The following is a 25,231-nucleotide window of genomic DNA, read 5'->3' as shown; positions in this document are numbered from 1 at the left end:
TTATTGTCAATTTATTCACATCTGCAACCAATGTATCGTCAAGCACTGAGACTTCTCGAGTATCGTGAGTGTCACCAAATTCTAAATAAATAAAACTCACATAACTAAAAATAAACTTGTAAAATTAATTAACAAAAAAAAATGTAAAAACATTTTTTTTAAAAATAAATAAGGTGTCCTACATTTAAAAATACTGTACGTTTGATCTTATTTAAAATCCATTGTCATACGGTTTGAAAATTTGATCCTTCGAAAACGGATCGCCTATTCATTGTGCATTGAATAAATAAAAAATAAATAAATTAACAAATAATTTGAGCATCTTAAAAATGTATGTAATTTGGACCTGATGTAATTTTCATTGAAAGTCGAATAATCAGCAATTTACCGGCCAAGTTAGTTATAAATTATTTTTGTTTATAATTTATTATAAGTCACTAACCCAATCACTGAATCACTCACCAACCATCAAAATATTATGAGGTAGGGCATTTCCAATTTGCACTACATGAATATGGGATTCAGCAATACTGTAACGATCGATCTTACACTGGTCACCAGTTTTTAATTACAAAACCGAAACACTAATAAAAAATATGTTAAAAACAACGCAGTCTATGTCATAAATTGTAATTCAAATGCTCATGTGAACTACCTACAACTGAAATTTGTTTTTGTCTCTAGATAGCGCTTGTGTATACAATTTATTTCTTTATTGAGTTTTTACAATAATAATAAGACAATTTTCTAACTTCAGTTGTACAAAACTTAACAAATGAGTGAACCTACGTGTTTAAATTCTTAAGGCATTGAATTAGAGGTGAAATTAAATACATAATTATACTTACAGAACTATTGATTAGTAGTTTATTAGTTTATAGCCAAAGATCAATGGGAACAAGGATATCATTATTTTGTTTCTGGATCTACATACCTATCTATCAGATGTATACTGATGCACCAACTAAGATTTGGAGTTGAGACAGATATTTATTTGTATATAGTGTATACCCTTTGAATTTTAATATTTTAAGATTGTTGAAAGAACAATGTATGGTGACACTTTTACTAATTACAATTTTTTTATATCAAGATAATATTATATTCAAAGAAGAAAAAATATCAATTACCTTTTGCTCTATTGATTAAAGTTAGTCTAAATATATCTAAATTTGTAATTTTTATTATTGATAAGTTGAAAAAAGTACATAAACATGCGTTAGAGACGATTAAATATAATTATTTTGGGCAATACAATAAATTAAAGTTATCTTTACCTTAGGTACTCATTTAATTATGTGTAGAGTGATTGAAATAATATTATTTATGTAATTTTAAAAATTAAAAATCATGATACATTAAATACTTGTACTGAGTTAAATATACAATGAAGAACAATGAATATAAGGATTTTTCAAGTTTTTCTTTGTAATTTAAACAAAATTATAGGTAATTAACAGTATAGAAATAAATGGCATCCAAAATACGCAAAATACAAATTTATTAAGTATTGATAAAACAAATAAATAAAAAACCAAATAACATTTGATAATTAAATTAATAAAACACGAAATGGGTAATAGAAAAATAAATATTATTATTATTATTATACATTTATGTATTTTGCTTACTGATGATAACCACCAATAAGAAAACTATAACTAATAATGTATAAATAATGAGTTAAATGAGGTGTTGTAGTCTTATAAGAATGTACAAAAATAACATTTAAGTTAGAGCTGCTGCAGTAGAGTCGTGCAGCTGTCTCGTCTCTACAAAGTTCTTAAGTTTGGTCATGATTGTTGACCATGAACCATTATTTTCGACCTGAAAAACATTAATAATTGTTATTAATACAATAATTATACACTAGTGTAACAATTAGGTAGCACGATGGACAAAAAGCAACAAGTCTATGAGTACAAACTCTATTTCACATTGAAAATTAATGAAAATACTTAAGATTTCATTCAAATATGATTTTTTGTTCATTGTAATTTATTGTAACTACAATAAAAAAGTAACTGTTTTACAACCATCTTTTTAAACAACCTGAACAAAGTCAGAACTTTTAAAAAAATCATATAAGGTTCATTTTCAAACATTAAAGAAAGTAAAAATTAAACAAGCACTGAAAATACCATACTACAGTATCCACGGTGAATTTTAAGTGTTTCTAACAAGTACACTTAAAATACTAATAGCCTAATTTTAAAGTTAGTATTATAATTTAATAAATATTTCATTAATATTTTGACCAATTTTTTTTTTTTAACCATATTTTTATGTTTTTTATTACATAAATATTTAGTGAAAATTTTAAAAGTTATTGGAATTTTTAATTTTTTTGAGGGAACAGAGCTTATGAAAAATATCATACAAATTAGGATCCTCTGATATTTTTTAATACATGGGTTTGTAAATAGTTTAGTCACTGATCGCACGACTACGTATTATATAGAGTATATAAACAAGCATCGTTACCCTTCCTCTTATCCACTTCGACAGTCCGGTCTGGTTCTTGGGCTGTTCATACCTACTGTCCACCAATAGGATAGCACCCCAATCGTTCTTATGTCTGATGCACCGGCCGAGTGCCTGATTCAAAGCTCTATAGGCCTGTATCTGATACCATTCCCAGCCGGGCAACAGCCCTTTGTTCTTGTGGTGCTTGTTGTTGTAATCTTTTTTATGCTTAACGGATTCTTCTTTATAATTCGGAAACGGAATGCCAACCTAAAAAAAAAAAATAAAAATCATAAGTTCAAAATTAATAAAACAAATCTCCCACGGAAATGAAAATGACATGTCTTATGACTTTTTGTGACAACAGCATCAAAGTACCGAGAAAGAACAATGTTGCAGTATTTGCACAATTTTTTTTTCTATTAAGTCCCATTTAATCCTGCCAAAATTAAAACAGAAGTAGGTACCGATATGTGTTTCAAGTATGATATTGAGTCAAAATTTTATACTTTTAAAATAAATTTAATTTAGATTATGAATCTAAAATTATATAGCCTATATTTGCATCTTCAAACACGAGTTAAACGCTTGGTTAAAGTCAGATAAAATCAAAGAACGGTTAGTTGGCTAATTTGAGTTACTTAACATTTATAGGCACAGAAAAATTAAAGTTGATGAAATAATATATGTTTAATGGAAGAAAAAAACTATGGATTCAGTGTTATAATTAGTTATTATTTAGTATATTCAGTGCATGTAAATAATAATATTACAGTATGTGAAAAAGAAATGATTTTAATGTACAATAGTTAACAAGTATGTTAGTGCTTTAAACTTTTTCCTGGTTAAATATTGTGTTTCCAGGACTGCCATTAGATTTTTCATTTTTATAATTTAATAGTAAAATATTTAATATTTAATTCATTCAAAAATTTTTTAGGTACGCCACTGGCCTGAATAAAACAACATTAGTTTTTGGAAATATGAACGATATTGTTTGATGTGAAAATAAATTATAAGAAATAATCTTCAAAAATCGCGAGAGAGATCATGTGATTTTTACATTGGAAACTTACGGCTACTACCGCTCGAGCGTTGTTGTCTGAGAAATCCAACCCCTCGCTGATTTTTCCGCGGTACACGGCTAGGAAAAGCGCACCACGCGGGCCGCCCTCATCCCCCCGGACGGCAGCGTAATATTTGGCCATCAACTCCTCGAGCTGGTCGCCCCGGCGGGGCTCGCACATGACCACCTTGATCTGGCTGAGGCGGTTCAGGAGTCCGGTGACCTGCCACCGGTTGTACAGCTTATCCATGAGCGTATACGATGGCATGAAGCACAGCACGCCGTGTGGCACCACGGCACACACGTCCAACAGTACTTTGCCCATCTCGTCCTGATAACTGTACGTGTTAATGTTTTGGAACTGACCGTTCAGGTCCGTACCACTCGGCCCGACGCCCACCGACGACACCCAACACTGGTCTTGTTTGATGACATGGGATGCCTCGAGGGCAATCGGAAACTGCGTACCAAGCTCGGACTGGAACGATTGCATCGGCGACAGAGTGCCGGACGTGAGGATGATGTTGCGTACCGTCGATTTAAGTCCGTCGAACACGGCTGCCGGGTTCAAACACAGGAAGCTGACCACATTATTCCACACCGGTCGCGAGTCATTGGGTTCCGCCGCATCGCCGCTGTTAATCCATCCGTCTATGCCCGTCGAGATCTGCGAAGTGCCACGAAAACAATCATGAGCCATATTTTTAAAATGTTTAAGGGTACAATTGCATACAAATTCTATTATATTATTAAACACTATTTTTAATATAAATATTAGGCCCTCCCCAAATAAATATCGATTATCATGTCACACATACTTATCGTAGATATATATGTAATTTAAAAAAAAGTGCTGTTCAATAAATGAATCACCAAGTATACTAATTAGCTACTAGTGATGGGCAATGATATAATTTTAAATATCGATATCGTTCAGAATTTACCGAAATCTTAATTTAATTTATTAATGCTATATTTTAATGATATAAATAATATATTTATATTTTAATTAATAACGTTGGTACACCAACATTACACATATTTGTATTACAATACTATTTAATTTATTATACCTTAGAACCTACAAAAAAAATGTGATTATTGAAAAATAATATAATAATAATAATATTTTTTTCATGTAATTAATAGCTACTAATATTATTCAGATCAATAAAAAAATATACGTGTTTAATCAAAGAAATTAAATATGTGATATGTGATATAATGTGATCACGCCATTATTATACATGTTCTACTTCATTTTGTAATAACCAGTACCTAATTTTTAATTCTGCCCATCTTTTTCAAAAATAATACGACAGTGAATCTTTCATGTTAACGATTATACCTACTCTTATTGGTTATTTTTATTTTCACCATTATTATTCATAATTTTTTTTTTAATATTTTCACGTAATGTTTAATTGTTAATCCTTTTTCAAGAGTTTGACAAATTATGCTTAAAAATCTACCTAAGGAATATATACACATTATACCTTTGTAGAATTAGTCAATATAAAGTAATTTATATAAACATATTTTTATATACTTTCCTCCACACTTGTCATACTACTTTGCTATACTTATAGATTTTAAGTTATATTAATGTTGTTTTCTATAAACTTCAATAAAAAGCTATATGTAACTTACTCCTCGTCCTTTGTGTTCAAATTTTTTTAATTGCATGACCTTCGCTAAGGAAACGTGGTAATCATATTTGTACTTCTCATCATAAAACAAACTAAACACTGAACAAATCGACGACAATAAAGTTTTAGTAGCATTCGTAATAACCAAATCAGAGTTTTGATCTTTAGATGAATGGTTTTCTATCATTTCATTTTCATTTTTATCACTCAATTCATTTTCTACATTTTCTTTTTTACTATTTTTTGTTTCATCGGGTTCACCTTCTTCAACCAAATCAGCCAGCGCTACTTCACAATCTTTCTAGAAAAAAAAATAATAATAATTTATAGTCAATTCTAAGGAAATTTTAGTTTTGAACTATGTACACACTTTAAACATTTCGAAGGCCGTCAAACCGACACCAAAATCATCAAAACTGGCTATGGTGTATGTGCCAGACCACGATAAAACGCCACGATTATAATCGTCGTAATTTTTAATATCACCAGACTTTTGATCAATCCACTTTGACAAATCGGACAAATATCGAGCCTACAGCCAACAGTAAAATTATTATTTTTTTGAGGTATTATGTATTATATTGTACATTAAATTTCATGCCATCTTCTATTGTAATTGCATGCACTTTAAATGTATAACGATGTTACAAATTGTAGATTATAATTATTGATAATATATTCAATAAATAAATATACTCGATAGATATTTTAAACACTTACCAGTCTTCCGTAAGTCACTGAGTTACCACAAGATTTGTATATTTTTTCGCAGTCTGCTTTGGCTAAATTCATAAGCGTCTGATCTAATTGCAGACTTGCAGCTTCACGGCATTGATCCTCGATATTATGAGCTTCGTCTACAATTATCACATGGCCTTTAAGTTTCAGGTTCATCTTAAAACAAATTTTAGTCAATTTTTAATTATACAAATAACAATATTCAACAAAATAATTTAAAACGATGTATTGTATGTATTATATTCATATTATGTAACGTAAATCGTCATTCTATGTACGTTGTAATTCATATTATAAACATAACGATTTGTCTACAAATAATTTATATTCTATATATCCCCAGGTTAGGTAAAATATATATTTTATATAGAAAAAATTGATATATGTATATGTATAATACAAATCATACATATAATGATGATTTATGTCACATAATAATAAACACACTGAATTATTAAAGAATAAAATATATTGTACACTTACTGTACTTCTGATGACCGGATCGATGATATAATTGTAAGGACAAAAGACGATTTCGGCAGTTTTAAGCAATAATCGCGTTCCATAGTATGGACAAGAATGTTTAGTAATGCCCAAACGCACTATGTCTTCAACATCCCAAACAGATGGTACTCCAAACTTGGCTAGTTGACCATACGTGCTTATTCTCACACCACCGTTATCGTAATAATTACACCTATCAAGTGCTCTCTTTAATTTTATCGAATTTCTCCGTCTCTAATCGAACACAAATCAACTAAATCAATTCATTACGTAATTGTTAAAAAATTAAATTTCATATAATACTAAAGATGGTATTCCAAAATAAACTTAATAATTATTGAAAATTACAGTATTTATAAGTTAATTTATATAAGTATTTAATAATTAATTGTAGGTATTATTTCTTTTTAAACGTTATACCCACCTTTAATATTTCAAACATACAAGCGCGTAATATATCGAATTCACGTTCAACACGTCTAAGTTGAGCATTTTTATATTGTAATATTTTACATAGTAATATAACTAGCTTTAAAAGTTTAAAATAAAAGTATTGAAAAAACCTTTCAAATATTACTTTTAAATTTGATAATTAATTATTTCTTCTAATATTAAAACTTTTGAAATTAAATGTAAATTACTAAACACGCTTTCGCTATAAAAGGTCATTACTCATTAATAACATGGTTAATCATAGTTGCTAAGTTTTCACTAATATATGTCTTTCTGTTTCAAGTAATTTTATAAATCAGTGAGTAATTTACGAAATGTGATCACTTGCATTTCTAAATATCTATATCTATTGACCAATCATAAAATTTATAAACATAACACTTAATTGTAATAAGTGATTTATACATTTAAAAATAAATAAATATTAAAAAAAAATAGGATATCGTTTAAAAAGCTTTAAAAAGAATAATAAAGTACACTAGGTATTGAAAATTAATAATATCAAAAATAAAAAGTTAATTTTGAAATTTTGTCTCATTAAAATTAGTATATTGTAATAATACTCCTACTTAAAAATTTAAAAGATAAAGTAACATTTTATTATTGCTTTTATAGTACAAAAACTACAGCATAAGACATACGCGTATTAATATATTTTTTTAATCTTTTTATAATGTGTAAATTGAAAAAATTTACAGATTAAATTTTAAACATATTATTATTTTGCTATAGTTTGGATTAAAAGTAATGGTAATGTAGTAATAGCGGCAAAAACTCTTAGAGAGTAGAAATGCCAGTAGAAGAAAAAGAAGAAGAAGAAGATATAGTTTGGATTGTTGAAAAAAGTTTTTAAAAATGTGTTTAAAATCTCAAAAAAATTTGTATAAAATGCACTATAAATCCCAAAATATATATTTAAAAATCTTATAAATACATAAAATTTCAGCTGACAGCTAATACTATGAAATTCAAGTATAAATAATACATACAATGGGTAAAAACATTTTTGATTGACATAAATTATTAAAAATATCAAAAAAAGTATTAAAAAATAAAAAATATCTAATAAATCAAAATTATAACAAATTCAAAATTGAGTTCATTAGTAGTTAATTCAAACTTTATATCAAGGAAACTAAAATATGTTACAGCAAGCTAAAGAAAAAACATATTTTTTTAACAATTTTACAGTTCTATAATTATAACATTTTTAATTTTATCGTTTAACTTTAATTTAAATGTTCTAGCTAATTAGTTTTATAACATAAACTTTTAAATTTATTTCAAATCGAATGGTAAAAACTTTAATTTTTATAGCCATTTTGAATAGTAAATAACCTACTCTCAGCCGTACAATAGGTTTCAAGTATACTTCGTCAATGTGTAAGTCACTGTAAATTATAACACTTACGCTAAATTTAAATTCATTCATAAATCATTGCAATCGAAAAGAGATTTTGAGCGAACATTTAGAATCTATATTACTAAATATATTTTATCATAGATTTAATCTATAATTTTATGATGTATTCATATTTTCACAATTTATTTCATTATTAATAATACGATAAGTTTAATACACTTTTGACCAGCGTAAAAATACCTAATGGGCTCTATTATTACGTATTTCCCCTTAATTATTAAGAAATGAACTTTATTTTGTTCCCTAAGTACCAAATTGATCAAAATCTATGCAGTTTTTTTATAGTTTCAAAAGGTGATAACAGACAGATAAAAAATACACATCATTTTAAAATCTATACATTCGGTCATCGATCTACTTAAAATCTAAAAAATACCCAATGCAGTTTTCAAATATCTATATAATTTTCGACCGGCAAATAACCCGGAATATAGTGACGAAGTCGGAGTAACCTTATTTAAATATAATTATTATCTAAGGAGGAATTTTAATTTTTATGAATATGTTTTCTCTAGTTAAAGATTTTTGCACTTATGCAAAAGATTTTTCATGAATAAAAAGATACGTTTAGTTTATAAATCTAGAATAATTATTTATATATTTTTAACAATTCTTTACTATATTGAAAAATAGCTGTTAATAAATGTATGTTTAAGTTAGGTTTGTGTTGATACTGATAGTCACAAACTAACCGCCGTGAGTAATTTTAATAATAAATAATAATTTGGACGCAATTAAAGTTTAAAGTGTACAAGTACATTTTATATATTTTAATAGTGTGTATATTTAGTGTATACTAATAAAACACAATTCTTAAGTGTATGGTGGGTCTCTTTAACGAGTCTATCGCGCAACTGGTTCAAAAATTTGGCTCATAGTTAATTATATACCGAAGGATGAGAAACCTGAAGCCAATTTTTTAAATATTTAATTTAAAAAGACTTACACGTAGATTTTTGATAGGTATAACGAAAAACAAATATTTTTTAGTTTGTATGAGATTGCTATTGGTTACAGAAAATAAACTAGTTATTATGATTGGACAATATTTACTATCATTCTTTAATTTATCCCAAACAACGCTGTGAAGTGTTTGATATAATTAATAAATATATAAACTACCTATGTAAAATCTAAGACCTAAACCGATGTTTCTCATTTAGATCAACAGTTTTCGATTATACAATTGTTGTAAATAGATTAGCGAGATCCACATTGTTATAGACTACTTTTTAATTTTTAATACATAATAATGTTGAATATAGTTAACTCAGGAAAAATAATTATTTTTGTATTTGTATTGTATATTATTGCCATTAGTTAACGAAAATAAAACAGTGATTATGAGGGATATTTATAACAGATAGTAGGCATGTATTTTATACTAGGTCAAAAAAAATCAATAAACCAATAAGTATATTCAAAATTTGTGCAGTTTACGTTTAATAGAATTAAGAATGAATAAATCTACAAGCGTTTAATTTATTACGGGCAAAGCAATGTAAGATTAACTAGACATTATTTTAAATAGAATAAAACAAATATTACAAAATCATAAACAATGTTTTTAATACTTTTTTAACAAATTTAATCATACCTATTATCTGATAAGCAGCAATTTAAAATTTATATCACCATTAAGCCCGTCTGAAATTTATCTAGTTTAAAAATATAGGTATCATGCTATACTATACAGTTTAATTTTGATATGCTTGTATAATTAGTTAAAAATTGTGATAAGATTTGATCACTTAAATACATGATACTCCAAGTTCTGAACTAAATACCAAAACTCAAAATATCCCATAATGTTTCCCATTGCATAATAACTAAAAAAAAATCTGTCAATAGTAATATTTGCACTATTTGTGTACCTACCGATGAAATGTGATACGGTACATTTTATTGTGCATTCAATTGTCATGTATGCCCACCGGCATTTATTAACAATGGCCAATAAGGATTCAAAGTGTATAGGTACACAAATGTTTTGCTAAACCAGTTACAATTATATTAGTTGGGGTCTTATTTCGATGTTAAGAATAATGCATTAGTTTTGTATTTACAATACACATGAAATCGTATATATAAACATTTGACGGGATAAAATAAAGTCTGATACATCAGAATCGTACACTGAATTGTACACTTACCGCTCTTGGATCTAATAAATCCTTACATAATTCAGTTTTTGATTTGTATGATATCTGAGGGTAGTATATATTAGAATCTTGAATACACGTGTGTTCACGACTTGCTAACACGCAACTTCTAAATGAAGGATAAATAAATATATTTTATTTTATTATCATAAATAAGATACGTTTTCATTTTAGTTTACTTGGCGTTATTGAAACTAGTTCTTTGTAATTCTTTGATAACTTGTTCAATTTGTTTATGGGTTCTCGTACAGAAATATATCACAGGTGTAATTGGTCTAAAGGAAATACAAATAATTTAATCCACAAAGAAAAATGAGTACTTGAATTAGAATTGATTTTATACGTATGGTAGTAAATATTATTTTTATAATTTATTTTTTTATTTAAATATTGTAGCACAACTTAACACAGCGAAACCCAAATTTGTAAAATCTAGTTTGGAATTAATTTAAAATTATAATAATTTAATCATGTAGTTATCTGATTATCAAAATGTTAGAAAAGTTTGAAAAATTAATTTGAGTTAGAAATTAATCTCGACAATTCAACAAAAAATAAACTCAAATTAATGAAAATAGAAATTTAACTTATCCCTGATATTATCTGTTTACAGCGATCATCTAATAAGTAGTAATTAAATAATAAAAATGATAACATAAGTAGTTAATGACAGATAGTTTCAAGTCATTATTATTAGGTTATATGTTTTTTTAAATTACAACAAATTAACTAAAGTCGTTGATAAAATAAAGATTTAAGTTTAATTAACAATCGATTTGAATTTCAAACGAACATAAAGTATAAGTGTATCTCTCGATCTATATACAAAAAAAAACCTATAATAAAATATAATGTATATTGTATATATCTAATTTATCAATACACTTACACCATATAATATATGGTCATTTAATTAAATCTATTAATTTATTAAATTTTCAAACCTAATAGGTATTTATAATTAAAAATTGTATAGATATTAAATTTAAAATTAATGATTTTCGTTTTTTTACGTAAGACTCTAAATAATGGAACTATGTATGTATGTATCTATCATAAGTATTTTTATTATTAAATACATAATCCTAATACACAAATTACTTATTTCATCATTAGAATATACTAAGCGTGTTTAAATGCCTTTAAAAATAGTTCAATTAAACTACAATATGCATATACTGACGTAGTTAGTTATAGCAGTTCTTTGACGATGTCAACTGCAATAAAAGCATTTTAAGATCCGCCAGAGAGTTAGTTAGAATAGCAAATACCTTTTTTTCATATCTTTTATCAGTATTTTTTTTAAATAAATCTTGATTAAATCTGTTTTATGTCAAGTAAATCGATTTTAATTAACAAGTATTGGAATAATCGCTATCTGCTCCTAATAGATAATAGTCCAATTATTATTGTACCATTTAAAAAAGTATTTATTGATTTCACAATTTTTTTTGTTACATATTCTATACTAATTAATTAATATTTACTTATTATTGTCAATTTAGTTACAATATAAATTAAATTACCAAATTTTTTTTAAGAATAATTAAAACAGTATTGATGTATCATATTATGTCCATACATAGTCGTCATATAATGTATATGTAGATTTTAGAAGTTTCTGATAGTTGTCCAGAAAGATATAATGAATACCTAGTTAATTAATTATAAATATTTGAAGTTTGATAACCGAACTGCGAAATGAAGTGGTACAAAGATATTGGTCTATTATATTCTGCTCACCTATACTTTATAGGTACTTAAGTTCAATATAACAAATTAATTATTAATTTAAATGTGTCTAATGTCTATACTAATATTGTTTTATATGATACTATAAATAATCACTATGTTCATCATACTCGTAATATAGATTTATATATTAAATTGAAAAATAATAAATGTACTTAATATAATACTAGATAGGTACTAATATGTAAAATAGTATTTAGTAAATAAATTGTTAAAATATATTTTGCAATTTTTATAGCCTTTTTGAAATCAGTTATTGGCTTACGTTGAAATTTTAAGTTGAGTATTAGTTCTTTTTCATTGCCACAAAAATATCCACGCCGTAAAACGTATTTTTTCATATAACGTATTATAATTGTGTAAACTAAAAGTTTAATGTAAATAATTTTCTAGATAATTGTAATAGGTACATAAATGAAAAAAATTAATAGTTACAACTAAAATAATTAAATTGAATGTTAATTATATAGAGTTTAAATATTAAATTAAATATGTACAGTAATACTTCTCTATAACGGAATCGTATGGGACTAATACATTTTTTCGTTAAAAAATGATCAATTACACTACCTACAGTATTTGAGCCAAGACAATTGATTTTGTGAAGATGAACTTTGCTTTACAGAAGATATGTTATAAATAGGTTTTACTGTGCATCAAGAAGAATTAATTAAAATTTCTTTCAGAACAAATTCTACGATGAATTAATAATATCGAAGGATTTTAAAATCATAGTATTATTTAAATTATCTTACTTAGACTTTTTCGGTAAATTATTTTCTACTTTTGGTTCACTATTTTCTATTTTTAGTTCATTATTTTCGTCTTCGTCTTCTGTCATTAAACTGCTGTTAGCGCTGGAATCATTGGTCATTATCGAATCATCATTCGACTTACTCTTGCCATTAGACATGTCCTGTAAGCAAAAAAAAAAAAAATAATAAATAAAATGTTTTTTCCGCTCATTATTATACCTGGTCAAAAAATCTACTAACCAAATCTTTGCTGTTATTTATTTTTCTCTTTTTAACGGGCTGTTTAAATATGGCCATTTCTTCTTCCGAATCATCACTGATAGTGACGTCTGTTGACAAACATAATCCTTTATTTTTAGCGGGTGAAATGTTCGTTTCTGTAAAATAAAAATAAATAAAATATTCACAAGCCGAAGACGTCCGGTATTATAATTGAATGCAGTACAGCATAAGTGATGGGTAAGGACGAAGAAGGGGGAAAAATCATCCGACGATAGCCAACTTTTCGTTTGTATGTAAACGGATTCAAGCTTATCCGGAACGGATATTATACGCCATATACTGCTTGCACCCTGTGGGGATATTATTAATCGCGTTTTCCTTCCCCATTTATTTTTAATAATGACAAAACGGAGGGTTTCACAAAAATCCTTTTGTGAAAAGCCCCCCAGGGAGGATATTTGCTTGATATAGGAGTTATTATAAGAATTTTCTCTCGGTTTATTTTTTTAATTTTTTTTTTTTTTTTTATTCGCCTCGGTTAAAATATAGAAGAAGAAAGGGAGCGATGACGTCGAGTAACAAGCAAAAACAGTACACTGTATTCTTCCTTCGATACAGCGACACAGCCAATATACGAGCATGTATGTACTATATATATTATAATTAACTTAAAACTGACTCTATATGTATATAAAGACACTTTTGAAAATATAAAATATACATTATTTAATAAATAGGGTGCGACGGATTGTTACATGCATTATACTGTATAATGAAGTTAAATCAGTAGTAGGTAACTAATCGCACGTACTCACGTGTTCGGATCAACATAGACCGTTCAGAATTGAACATTTTAAAAACTAGGTACATACAATATATACGTTAACATATGCCTATATATTATAAAATTATATACATAAAATTATTTTTACTTTGTGTATTTATATTAAATTATAAGTCGATAATAATAAAATATAATAAATATACAAGGTATACCGAAATAGTATATTTTCATAATGATAAAGTATAGAATATTAAATGCATCAATATAATATGAAATATCTTATAACCTATCAATATACATTCGTTTCCTCTTCGTATAATTAATGTTGTTATATGTATTTCAACTGTTTTAACGGTCTTTCAATATTTTATATATTGGTAGATACAATATTTATATACGTATATTTATTGTTGAAAATATTACAGTCAGTTGCAGAGTTAGAAAAAAACAGTTTTTTTTTGTGTTGAACGATTTTTTAAATGTTTTAAAGATTTTATCAGTTTTTTTTTTATTCAAACAATGCTTTGTTTTTAATGTCATACATAAGTAGGTCATTATAAAATTACATCATTCTTATATTATCTACACTATGATTGTATACATCGTGATTTACAAACAGAATGTATTTCATAGAAAAAATTACGATACAATATTATGTTTTCTTTTTTTTAAAGTTTTAAATGTTAATGTATAAAAAGTTTTAAACAAAACCGCTTAAAGCACATTCCAACCCTGTGCTCAGTTGGTTTAATACTGTTAACATAACATATAATGTATAGCCATGTATAATATATATATTATATATATATGTATGGAAAGACATTAATAAAAGGATTATTCAATTGAGTAAAATTATTAAATACTTACATAATGTACAAATAAATTATATACCATGGTTGTATGTAATAACTAATAACGTATTAATTAAAAAAAAATTTAATTTATAGTAACGTTTAACGATATATAATTGATATATTCAACATGGTTATAGAAAAACTAGTTAATTAGATTAACAAAAGAAAATACTTTACACAATTTATAATTAAAAGTTACACAATTTAACCAGAAGATACTATAATTAACAAGCTACACAAGTGTTTTAGAAGTTATTTTCTTCTCTGAAAGAGAAACTAATGTTTAGTTTTTAAAGACTTCCTGAGATTAATCTTCAGGTTACACACTTCTACGTCTTTGAATTAAAATTTGTTTGCAGACTCTTAAGCATTAATAGAGGGACAAGGGTTGAATTATATACCTAACATAAGTACTTGTTTTACTTTAACAAAATATATTTTATTCTTTTGTGTTATATCACACATTTACATAATAAATGAATAAAAGTCTTAATCTCTTAAACAACGTTTCATATAAACATATTTTTTCTCTTGTATAAATATTTTTTTTCATGTATAATACACACATGATATAATATATAAATACAATAATATCTACTTCTTTAAGCTGTAACTTATGTAGAAGTTGAGAGTTATAATCTTTTAAAAATAAAAATAACATTTTATATATATATATATATTATAGTAAAATGAGTATAGTATTATACATTTTAATTTAAAATTTTTAACAACAAACAAAGTTAAAAACATCAATAAAGATGATTCACAAATAATATCTAATATTATAGTAGCTCTCAAAAATCATTATCTAAAATACAGTACAATTTTATTATAATATGTTACATGCAGATATATAAAACATAAACAATTCATGCACTAAATAAAAGATAGGACTTTTGATAGAAATAGTTCTTTCCAAATAATACTAAATATTTAGTGAATTAAATATGTTAACTAGTTAATAGTTATTAATGTTAACTTGTTAACGATGAATAATATTTGGACATAATTGTATTTATTTCCGCTCGGAAACATGTAATTTGATAACTAAATACTTTAATTTCGTTATAGACTATTGGTACCTAATACCTATATATATAGATCACAAAAGAACTATTATAAATAACAATCGGTAAATTAAATTAAAATAAATAATTTAACATCGTATTTGAGACCTCTGTCGGATACAAACCCAAGTTTATCAATTTGCCCATAAGTTTATGATAGAGGTATGTACCTAAACAAGTAATGATATAATTATTTTTCGACAGTTTAGGGTATATCTTTATAAGAAATTGTTTAGAAATACCATCGATTTTATAAAGAATAATTTATGTACTGTACGATATCGACTGCGAATCCCGAGAAATGTTCAATCTATAAATATTAATGATAATTGTTTTCTTATATAGATGCTGTTAAATACAATAGATTTAACAGCAATATTTATTCAATTCGAGTTAGTGAACTAACACGTTTCTAGAGATGCGAAACTACATTTTGAGTCGATACACACTAAAAATCCTACGCTGCAGCAGCGATGACGGCGTATCCGGAGCGGCTCCCCAGCGGTCCGTCACCGAATATATTCGGCTATGACGTGTCGCGCACGGTCCGCATCGCAACCGCCGGCCGGAAGCGGCCGCGGGGGCACGCTGTGTAGCCGTGTAGGGCGGTCGGCGGAGCGGGCGGCAAAGAGCTGTGCGGGGCGGCGTGCCGCACACCGCGTATATATACCTATATCGATCGACACGCGCGCGGCCATTTTATCGTCGCCACGGCGGCCACCGGACTTCGCGGCGCGCGTCCGGCCCGGCGCGTTTTTATTGGACGCCACGCGGTCCACGGACGACGACACGTCCGCTGCCGCCGCGCTCAGAATAGAATTTCATATATATATTTTATAAACGGACGCGTTGTACGCCGGTCGGCCTGTCGCGGCTTCTCGTTGCCAAGGGATACTACGCGCCGTGTTATTCACACTTGAAATATAAATCGCTCTCCCGCGCGCCTCCTCGTTGCTCTTACGATACGCCACCGCGCCCGCCACGCGCGAATCATATCCATTCGCGTACGGTGTAATATACTGGTATACTGGTATACTGGTATACTGGTATACTGGTATATGTAGGCACATTGTATACCTGAAGCGATGATGCTGCTGGCCGTGTGTTTGTCCACAGTCGGGTGTACTTTTTACCGGCGATTGTGAACTGCGCCCGAATTTTTATCAAGTGTAAAAAGGTGTTAATATTATGTAAACTGCGCCCGGGTAAAATTTTAAAAATCAACGGCTTATCACTATTATACATATTAATCAACTAAATTTTGTAATTTTTTTTTTTTTTTTAGAATACAATAATTATTCGATAATGTGTTGGTATTTTTAGAAGAAAATTAAATTTCTGTGATATAATTGAAAAAGTGTACAATCATATAGAGACTTTAATAAATCAAAAATTTTGTAAATTTTACGAACAGGACACAACTTAAGTTGTCGGGCGCAGTTTACATTACAACTTTTTTAACATAGATATAATTTCTGGCGCAGTTTACAAAAAAAAAGATCATTTGGGCGTAGTTTACGTGACCATTTAAGTACCTTTGATTTTATCTCGATACTGCTTTATAAATACTTACATATCATAAAAACATTTCATTTCGACATTAGATTAACAACAAAATATGATTTTAGATTTTGATCAGAGCGAAGAATGTATTGATTTTACAGTGATATCTATGTCTGTGTTAAGTAGTCGATAAAATGTTTCAGTTTTCATTTTGAGAGTGGTTTTGATAAAAAAAAGGATCTAGTTTGTACTTTAGAGAAGTCAGCATTAAAAATACTCAGAACTTTTTTTTAACCAAGAAAAGCAAACAAAATTTAAGAAAAAACTGACATTTATACACAAATCTAAAATAATTAAAATAATTGTTATGTTACCAAAATGAAGACTGCAATCTTCTTTCATCGGAATCATTTTTCATCTTGTACGACGATTTATCACTGAATTCAAATTTAACAAAATCCATTAAAGAGATTAATTCAATAACGAGTTCCACTCGATAAATAATGCACAACAGAACGGTATCCACTTGCCTGAATTTTTTTATTTATAAGTAAAGTCAATTATTATATAATATAAAATAATATAGTTATAGTACAATATTGAAAATGACAAAACAAACTAAAATAAAAATAAATTATCATACATTAGTTCAAACATAAATAATACCAATAATTTATGGAGCACAACTGAATGTGGTTAGTGCAGCGGGTTTTTGAAATTGACTAAGCTTAGTTAAGCGTCCAGTTCAATCATGTAGTTGTGATGAACTAAATAATTACTAATTTATGTACACATTGGATTAAATATCAATTCGTCAAAATAAACTTATATATTATAAACGATATACTAAGATATTATAGTTAATGTTATATCGTACTTCATAAAATTTTAAAAATAAATTACAGGTTCATATTTTGGTTTTGAAATTATTCATATGTATGATATTATGATTCTATTATCTGTATAAAATTTAATGAATTGGAAATTATTACGAATGTGTGTTTTATCAAGTTGAAAAAAACAAATACTAATTGATCCTTTCATCCGGTTTAAAACTCTAATCTGATCAAAAAAAATGAGCAACATGAATGGAAAATATTAGTAAACGTCTACACATACGTGTATACCTATACACAGTTTTAGAGAACCCTTCGCAAAATAATCTCAGAAATCCCCGTGTATTTTATTGTTACATCCATTTGTGTTCAGAAGCATTTGACCGTCTCTTGCTCGGTAATATCATTGTTAAAGATCAGCCAACGCTTAAACAAGGAAAGGATATGAGAAAAACGATAAGGCACATGTGAACAACACAATAAGTGTATATATAGAGGTAATCGTATCTCGTTCATATATTACGTCAAAAGAAAGCCGCGACTGACGCGCCGCCGTCAGGAACACTACTGCATCAGCCGGTACAAGGTGTTTTGTAAAAAATTGCCTAGTATCTTTTGTTTTTAATATCAAAGAAATGAAAGGGGTTTTGCGAATTCTAAAGAAGCCGATTAACTTGGTTTTGTTTTGCGTGTTTTTATAATGCAAAGTCACGAGTGCAGAAACAAAAAAAAAAAAAACAAAAGGAATTACGCACGCTATTAAGACACAATAGAAATAGTTAATCACAAAAAAAATAAAAATAAAGTCGGCAAAAATCAATGGATCTTATTTACTATGAATTAAATATTTAGCGATTTTTAATTAGAAAATATTACAGTAAATATTTATACAGATATATTTATTTATAGGTAAGTAAAAAATTGAATTAATACGTTCATATTTTTTGTATAATATATTTTATTAAGTAAATGTTTAAATTTAAATGAAAAAACACTGTTTGTTTACATATTATGTATAATAAATCCCTTTTAATACTATAATAGTCATGGTCTACATTTCTATAGAAAAAATAAATAACTATAACGATGATAAGTAAATATCAGTTGACACATTTTATTTTATATATAGTTGAATTATTAATAAATTGCGGTGATATTAAGCAGTTTATTTTATTTGTTATACCTATAGTATCTAATTTATTTTATTTATTTATTTATCATAAGATTGTACCATATAAAAAGACTCCTTTTCTCTCTCTCTTAAGAATATTTTCTTATAATCTTAAAATCAAGATTTTACATTGTCCGATTTTATAGCATTGATTTTTAGTATTAATTTATACTTAAACTATGTTCTTATTTATTATATTTATAGCATTAACAGTAATTATAGCTGTCTATCACCACCATAAGCTGTATACGCTTACAGGAGGTAAGTTAATTAATTCTGTAACTAATTTAATTTTGATTTTAATATATATTTTGTTTTCGATAAATAATAAAAAAAATTTAATGCCAAAAACAAATATTAAAAATATCAATAACATTACTATATTTTATTTGGCTGCTAATACTGGCAAACATAAGTAGTATACTTTTGGTCATTTTCACGTATCTAAAAACTCTACACATTCTACCATACTACAATAGTACAATTACTACTATCACGTGAAATTGGTTTAATTATCCACGAATGTACCTGGAAATCAAATACCAACTACCACAGAATATTTTTAAAAAACTAAAATGCCATCATACTTCAAAATGTTCATTAAAATAATAGTTAATTGACGTATTTTGAGTATAATCTAAATTAACTTAATAAATATAATAACTGCTGAATGGTTTTCGAGTAATTAAAAGTTTAATGTTCATAAAAATATAGGTGTATTATGAATAATTATTATTTTTTTTTGATAAAATTACAAACATTTTAACGAAAAATAAAGATAATAAACTAAACAAAAACAAAATTAATGCACATCTAATATTTTAACGTATATAAATATAATATATATTACAGTGAAGTATCCGAATGTATACGTATACTCGTATGTATAGAAGGTTAAAATTGATAATTCATAACAATATATTATACTTACTATAAACATGAATATGCTTATATAATACAAATTATGATATATTATAAAGATACCGGCTTCTCGAAATAAAAGGTAAAATTGCACATATCTTTACCCCAACTCGTGTTAATTTGCTTATAATAGTCATGTATACCTACTAACATTATATTCATATATTTTTCCTCTTTGAGAATACCGAATGTCATTTGCATTGTGTTGTAAAATATATATATATATTTATACCCTCCAGTCTTTTACTATCACCAGTCCCATTAAGCTCAATAATATATATATATTATATTGTACATGACGAAGTGCTTTTTGGAGACGAGTTACGAGCGTGGTAAAAGGACAAAAGGGATCAGGATACGGCCGACTAATTTAGCAAGTTTCCAACCCCGATGTACCCCCTGGGCGCTTTTCAATACGCGCGCGCGCGCACACACACACACACAGCCATAGCTATTATATAACATATATTCACGCATATACCATTATACACAAACACGAGTAAAATTGTGTGTGCAGCAGAGTCGTAGGGTCTGCTGACACCATAGTCTGAAGGTGTCCTAAGTCCAGTTGCCATGGCAACGACGCGCGGCGGGACGGCAGCCAGCGTGATAATAGTAACGCCTTTCCGCATCCGTTGCCGTGGATACGCCCTTTCCCCCTTTTTTTAACGGTCATCGCTACGCTCGTTATTTTTATATTCATCATTTTCCGAAAAAGCCAACAGAAATTTTTCCGGTTAAATCGTATATACATGTATTATATATATATATATTGTTTTCAGAATAATTCAATAACATATTAACTTAAAGTAAATTATAGTAATGAAAGCTGATACCAACTGAAATAAACTTGTATCTAATATATTAAATTATTATACGTTATACTAATATCATTATAATAAGGACATAAGGTGTATATATGATAATATATGTATTTATGTATATGTACACACACGATTTTTTTTTATCCCGCGAATAAAACAGTAAAAAATATATCTTATATAGATATTATACTAAACAGTACTTTTTATAAATAGGCATACATGAATTTTAATATCAACTTTAGATTTTTCAATTTTTTAAAAACGTCGAAGTTAGTTAATGATGTAAGCTAGTAAAGAAACAATTTAAAATATTACTTGGTAAAAAAGTCAAAACAGTAGTACCTACCTATACAATGACTACAGTGATCGCACACAACACGATGGCTATATATAGTATAAAATCTTGTAAAATTATAACTAATTATTTAATTACAAATTCATAACATATATACATTGATTTTTTTTATTTTACTTCAATAAAATATAATATTTACACATATTTAAGTTAACGATGAATATAACAACTGAAGAAATCTAAACCCATTTAAATATTTTAGTTTCTAAGGATATATATTTGCTATTATTTATAATTTGAAAATACTTTAATTGAATCCTACGAAAAACTACAAATAAAAAATATGTATATAATGTACATAATATCAGTTATGTCACTACTATTAAACTATATAATAATTAGTATTACCCACATAATTTAATATTCGTTTTTTAATTACACATACCTGCAAGTTTCTTTTCTGGAGTATTTAGTTTTTTCTGTTTCTTTTCTGGAGTATTTGGTTTTTTCTGATTCTTTTCCTTTTGTTGTTTCTTTTGTTGCTCCTTCAATTGCCATTCTATTAATTTCTGTTGAAATTCTTCTTCCGAGAATTTTTCTAAACGTGCTGAAAATTAAGAACAGTAACAAAAACAATTATATAATACTCGTTTTGTTTAAATCATGTGTTAAAAAATTCGAAAACTCAAAAAAAAAAAGAAATAATTATAATTCTTATAGAATATTTAAATAATACCATAACCATAAATATTATCGCGTATTTTTATACAGATATTATATTATGTTCATAGTAAGTACTGTAACCATTTTATAAAACGATATTGCATACATCTGGTATTTTAACCATAATTAGTAGTTATTAAGCTTAACGACACTAAATAAATAATTTAGATATCATATTTAATAATCAACTCAATAAAAATGTTTAAGAGACATGAACCTAATTTTTTAAAAACATTACTAAATAGTAGTATATTTAATAGGTAAAATAATATTTTATTCTTAATATTGAAATTGAAACTGAGAATTATAATATGTTTCATTAATAACTTTTCATTGTTTTCATTTTAAATTATATTTTACACATTATCTGATCAATGTACCTAAGAGTTAATTATATACCATTTTTAAAACAATTTATAAGTCGTAAACAGTATACATGTTAGTACCTGCATAAACAGTCCATGTGTATATAATTATTAATTACATGAAAAATAAATATTAATTTTTTTTTTTTTTTTTTAAATAAAAAAGCTAATAATTATGTTATTTGAATATAATTTTTATGAAATCCAAATTAATGTATTTATTTATAAATAAATCATTCATTTTAAAATAACTTTATTTATCTTTTGAAGAAAAATGTAAAATATTAAATAGAGCATGCTGCAAGAAAAAAATTGTTCATAAAAATGTATAATTGTTGTCACAAAGGATCTCTAAACAACAACTGGTTTTGATTTTTTTTTTTATGTACATAATTCCTCCAGCAGGCTTTAGCTTATTATTACGTTTTAAATCTGTCCTCGGGGTTTGTATTCGATCACAAAAAAGGGATACGACGCTATACGCAATAAGAGCCAATTAAAACCACCATTCTAGACTAGGACATTTTTTATATTGACATTCCAAGTTATAAGTGGTTTTTTTAATATACGATGGGTTTTTTTAATACAATACGTAAGGGAGCGCCCATGAAATACACCACACGAACGCACACACACATACACCACTCGCACACACGTATATATAAACCCTAATATATACTCCGACAACTATTAGACGGCCAATAGAATGAGAGATGTATTAATTAACCCTATGGGGAGCCTTGATGGTGAGGGCGAATTTGACAGGGGTGAGCTCTCGGTATACAAAGAAACTACTTCACAGACTGTATTCGACATTATATCAGAGGATATATTAAAAAATAAATAAATATAAAATTACCCAATTAAATATAAGAGAAAAATTAAATTTATGTTTAAATTGGAGTAAATTTTTTTTCATTGGTTTTAAGTGGAAGATATGGTGTATATGATATTATACGATGTCTGTGGAATAGTTATTTTTATAATTGTTATTCACAAAACTTATAACATACGTACATTCAGAGTAAAAGTTAAAATTGAATTCGAGAAAAAATATCTAAACGTAAAAATGGTTCAATACATCTTCCGTCTAGCAAAGGGTATTTGATTTGACAAAGTAAAACGAAAAACAAAATTGATTCTTTTGTGCTCCAAATCACGAGCACAAACAACAAGTAAACCTAATAATAAAGCTCATGACCGTTAAGGCTTTTATTGCCTTTTGTTAAAGGAAATCTAGAATTTACTTTACAGTATTTATACTTTTTTGCTGAGTCTCCAATATATAATATTATATAAACTATAGTTTATGGGTAACATGTTTTACTTTCCCACAAATATAGCATCGTATAAATAGACGCCTCAGCTTAAAATTACAATTCAAAAAATTAATTATTCAGAAATAATTTAAAAAAATTACTATTATCGTTTTTTTTTTATATACATATTTATGTAGAAAATTCACATTTTGAATGTACTAGTAACTATTTAATCAAAATTTAACATTCAAATTTTAATTTTTCAGTTAATATAGCAAATAATAACATGTTGATATAACTTATTTTTGAATTTTTTTAAGTTGTTGCTGTTTTGAACTGAAGCGTTGATATTTAATTATGCACATAAGTATTCGTTATTTAAATAAATATTAAATAATACGATTTGTAACGAAAATATAATACATAGGATTAACATAGTCCTTATACAAAATATAAAATATCATCTTTAACGTTTAGTTTTTATAAAGAATTATGCGTTATTTGAGTGTTTACCTCCATAAATATTATAATTATTATTTTTGTCTATACATTCTATTTTTCACACCATAATTTAAAGATATTGTTAGATAGTTAATTTTGAATACATTTTTAATTTATACTTTATGTATTTCGTAGATTAGAGAAATATCAAATCAGTGCTTCATTTTAACGTGCAATTGTTTAAGTAAAAAAGGTTAACTATATTTTGATAATTTAATATATATATATATATATAAATAATTACTTAATCCAATACCTAAATTAAGTAGGTACATCTTTATTTGTTTTGTGAAATTATTTTTAATATAATAAGTTATATATAAATTTTCTCACATTTTCTCGAATCGTTTTAAAATTTAAAGTTAAAGAAAATACAAAAATATTTCCTTTCATATAATTTTAAGCTACTAAAAAATTAAAATTTAAAAAAAAAAAGTTATATCTTAGATTTTAAGTGAAGCAATGAATAAGTATTTATTTTACAATAATGTGTGTTTTTTAATTTCCTGAAGACACTTTTTACAGTAGTCTTTAATTATAAACTTTAAAAGGATAATTTCTGATTGTAAATTGAATCTATAGTTAGTATTTTAAGATTTTTAGTAAAAAATACTTAATAGTAGGCGAAACCAAAAAAATTATATACAGAACAACGGGAATTTTATTTAAAACAAGTTTTTGATAAATTTGATTTTTTTTTTTTTGTTATTTTATTGTAGGTATAATTATTCAAAAGCGAATAACTAAACATACTAACATACATATTCGATACGTACTTGAATTTTTTTTCACCTACACAAAAAAAAAATCTGACATCAATATAAAATTATTACTTTTATTAATTCATTTAGAATCTAAAATAATTTTAATAATCGAATTTGACTTGCTATATATGTGTGTGTATGTATTTAACTAAAAGTTTTATAATAAAAAACAAA

At 26.7% G+C, this 25,231-nt stretch overlaps 1 protein-coding gene across 2 annotated transcripts in view; it reads right to left on the bottom strand.

Annotated features, from left to right (window-relative positions):
- Window positions 1–1,579: 1,579 nt before the first annotated feature.
- LOC112592294 (Fanconi anemia group J protein homolog) overlaps window positions 1,580–25,231 on the bottom strand; it is a 42,488-nt gene continuing 18,836 nt past the window's right edge. The window contains exons 3-14 of one of the 2 annotated variants that reach the window (XM_025336314.1): window positions 21,891–22,052; window positions 13,209–13,345; window positions 12,969–13,129; window positions 10,641–10,736; window positions 10,453–10,570; window positions 6,403–6,657; window positions 5,902–6,075; window positions 5,552–5,713; window positions 5,183–5,482; window positions 3,543–4,199; window positions 2,485–2,736; window positions 1,580–1,827 (exon numbers count right to left, since the gene is read on the bottom strand). In XM_025336314.1, the coding sequence (XP_025192099.1) occupies window positions 1,729–1,827; window positions 2,485–2,736; window positions 3,543–4,199; window positions 5,183–5,482; window positions 5,552–5,713; window positions 5,902–6,075; window positions 6,403–6,657; window positions 10,453–10,570; window positions 10,641–10,736; window positions 12,969–13,129; window positions 13,209–13,345; window positions 21,891–22,052 (2,573 nt within the window). In that variant the 3' untranslated portion in view covers window positions 1,580–1,728. Of the gene's footprint in view, window positions 1,828–2,484; window positions 2,737–3,542; window positions 4,200–5,182; window positions 5,483–5,551; window positions 5,714–5,901; window positions 6,076–6,402; window positions 6,658–10,452; window positions 10,571–10,640; window positions 10,737–12,968; window positions 13,130–13,208; window positions 13,352–21,890; window positions 22,053–25,231 lie in introns of both variants that reach the window. The other variant, XM_025336315.1, reaches the window with a different exon arrangement.

This window comes from Melanaphis sacchari, unplaced genomic scaffold, assembly GCF_002803265.2.
Source record: "Melanaphis sacchari strain LSU unplaced genomic scaffold, SCAv2.0 Contig167_pilon_pilon, whole genome shotgun sequence".
In the NCBI taxonomy this organism is placed as follows: domain Eukaryota; kingdom Metazoa; phylum Arthropoda; class Insecta; order Hemiptera; family Aphididae; genus Melanaphis; species Melanaphis sacchari.
Note: the sequence above shows the minus strand (reverse complement) of the source record. Positions and strands in the feature narration are given on the sequence as shown.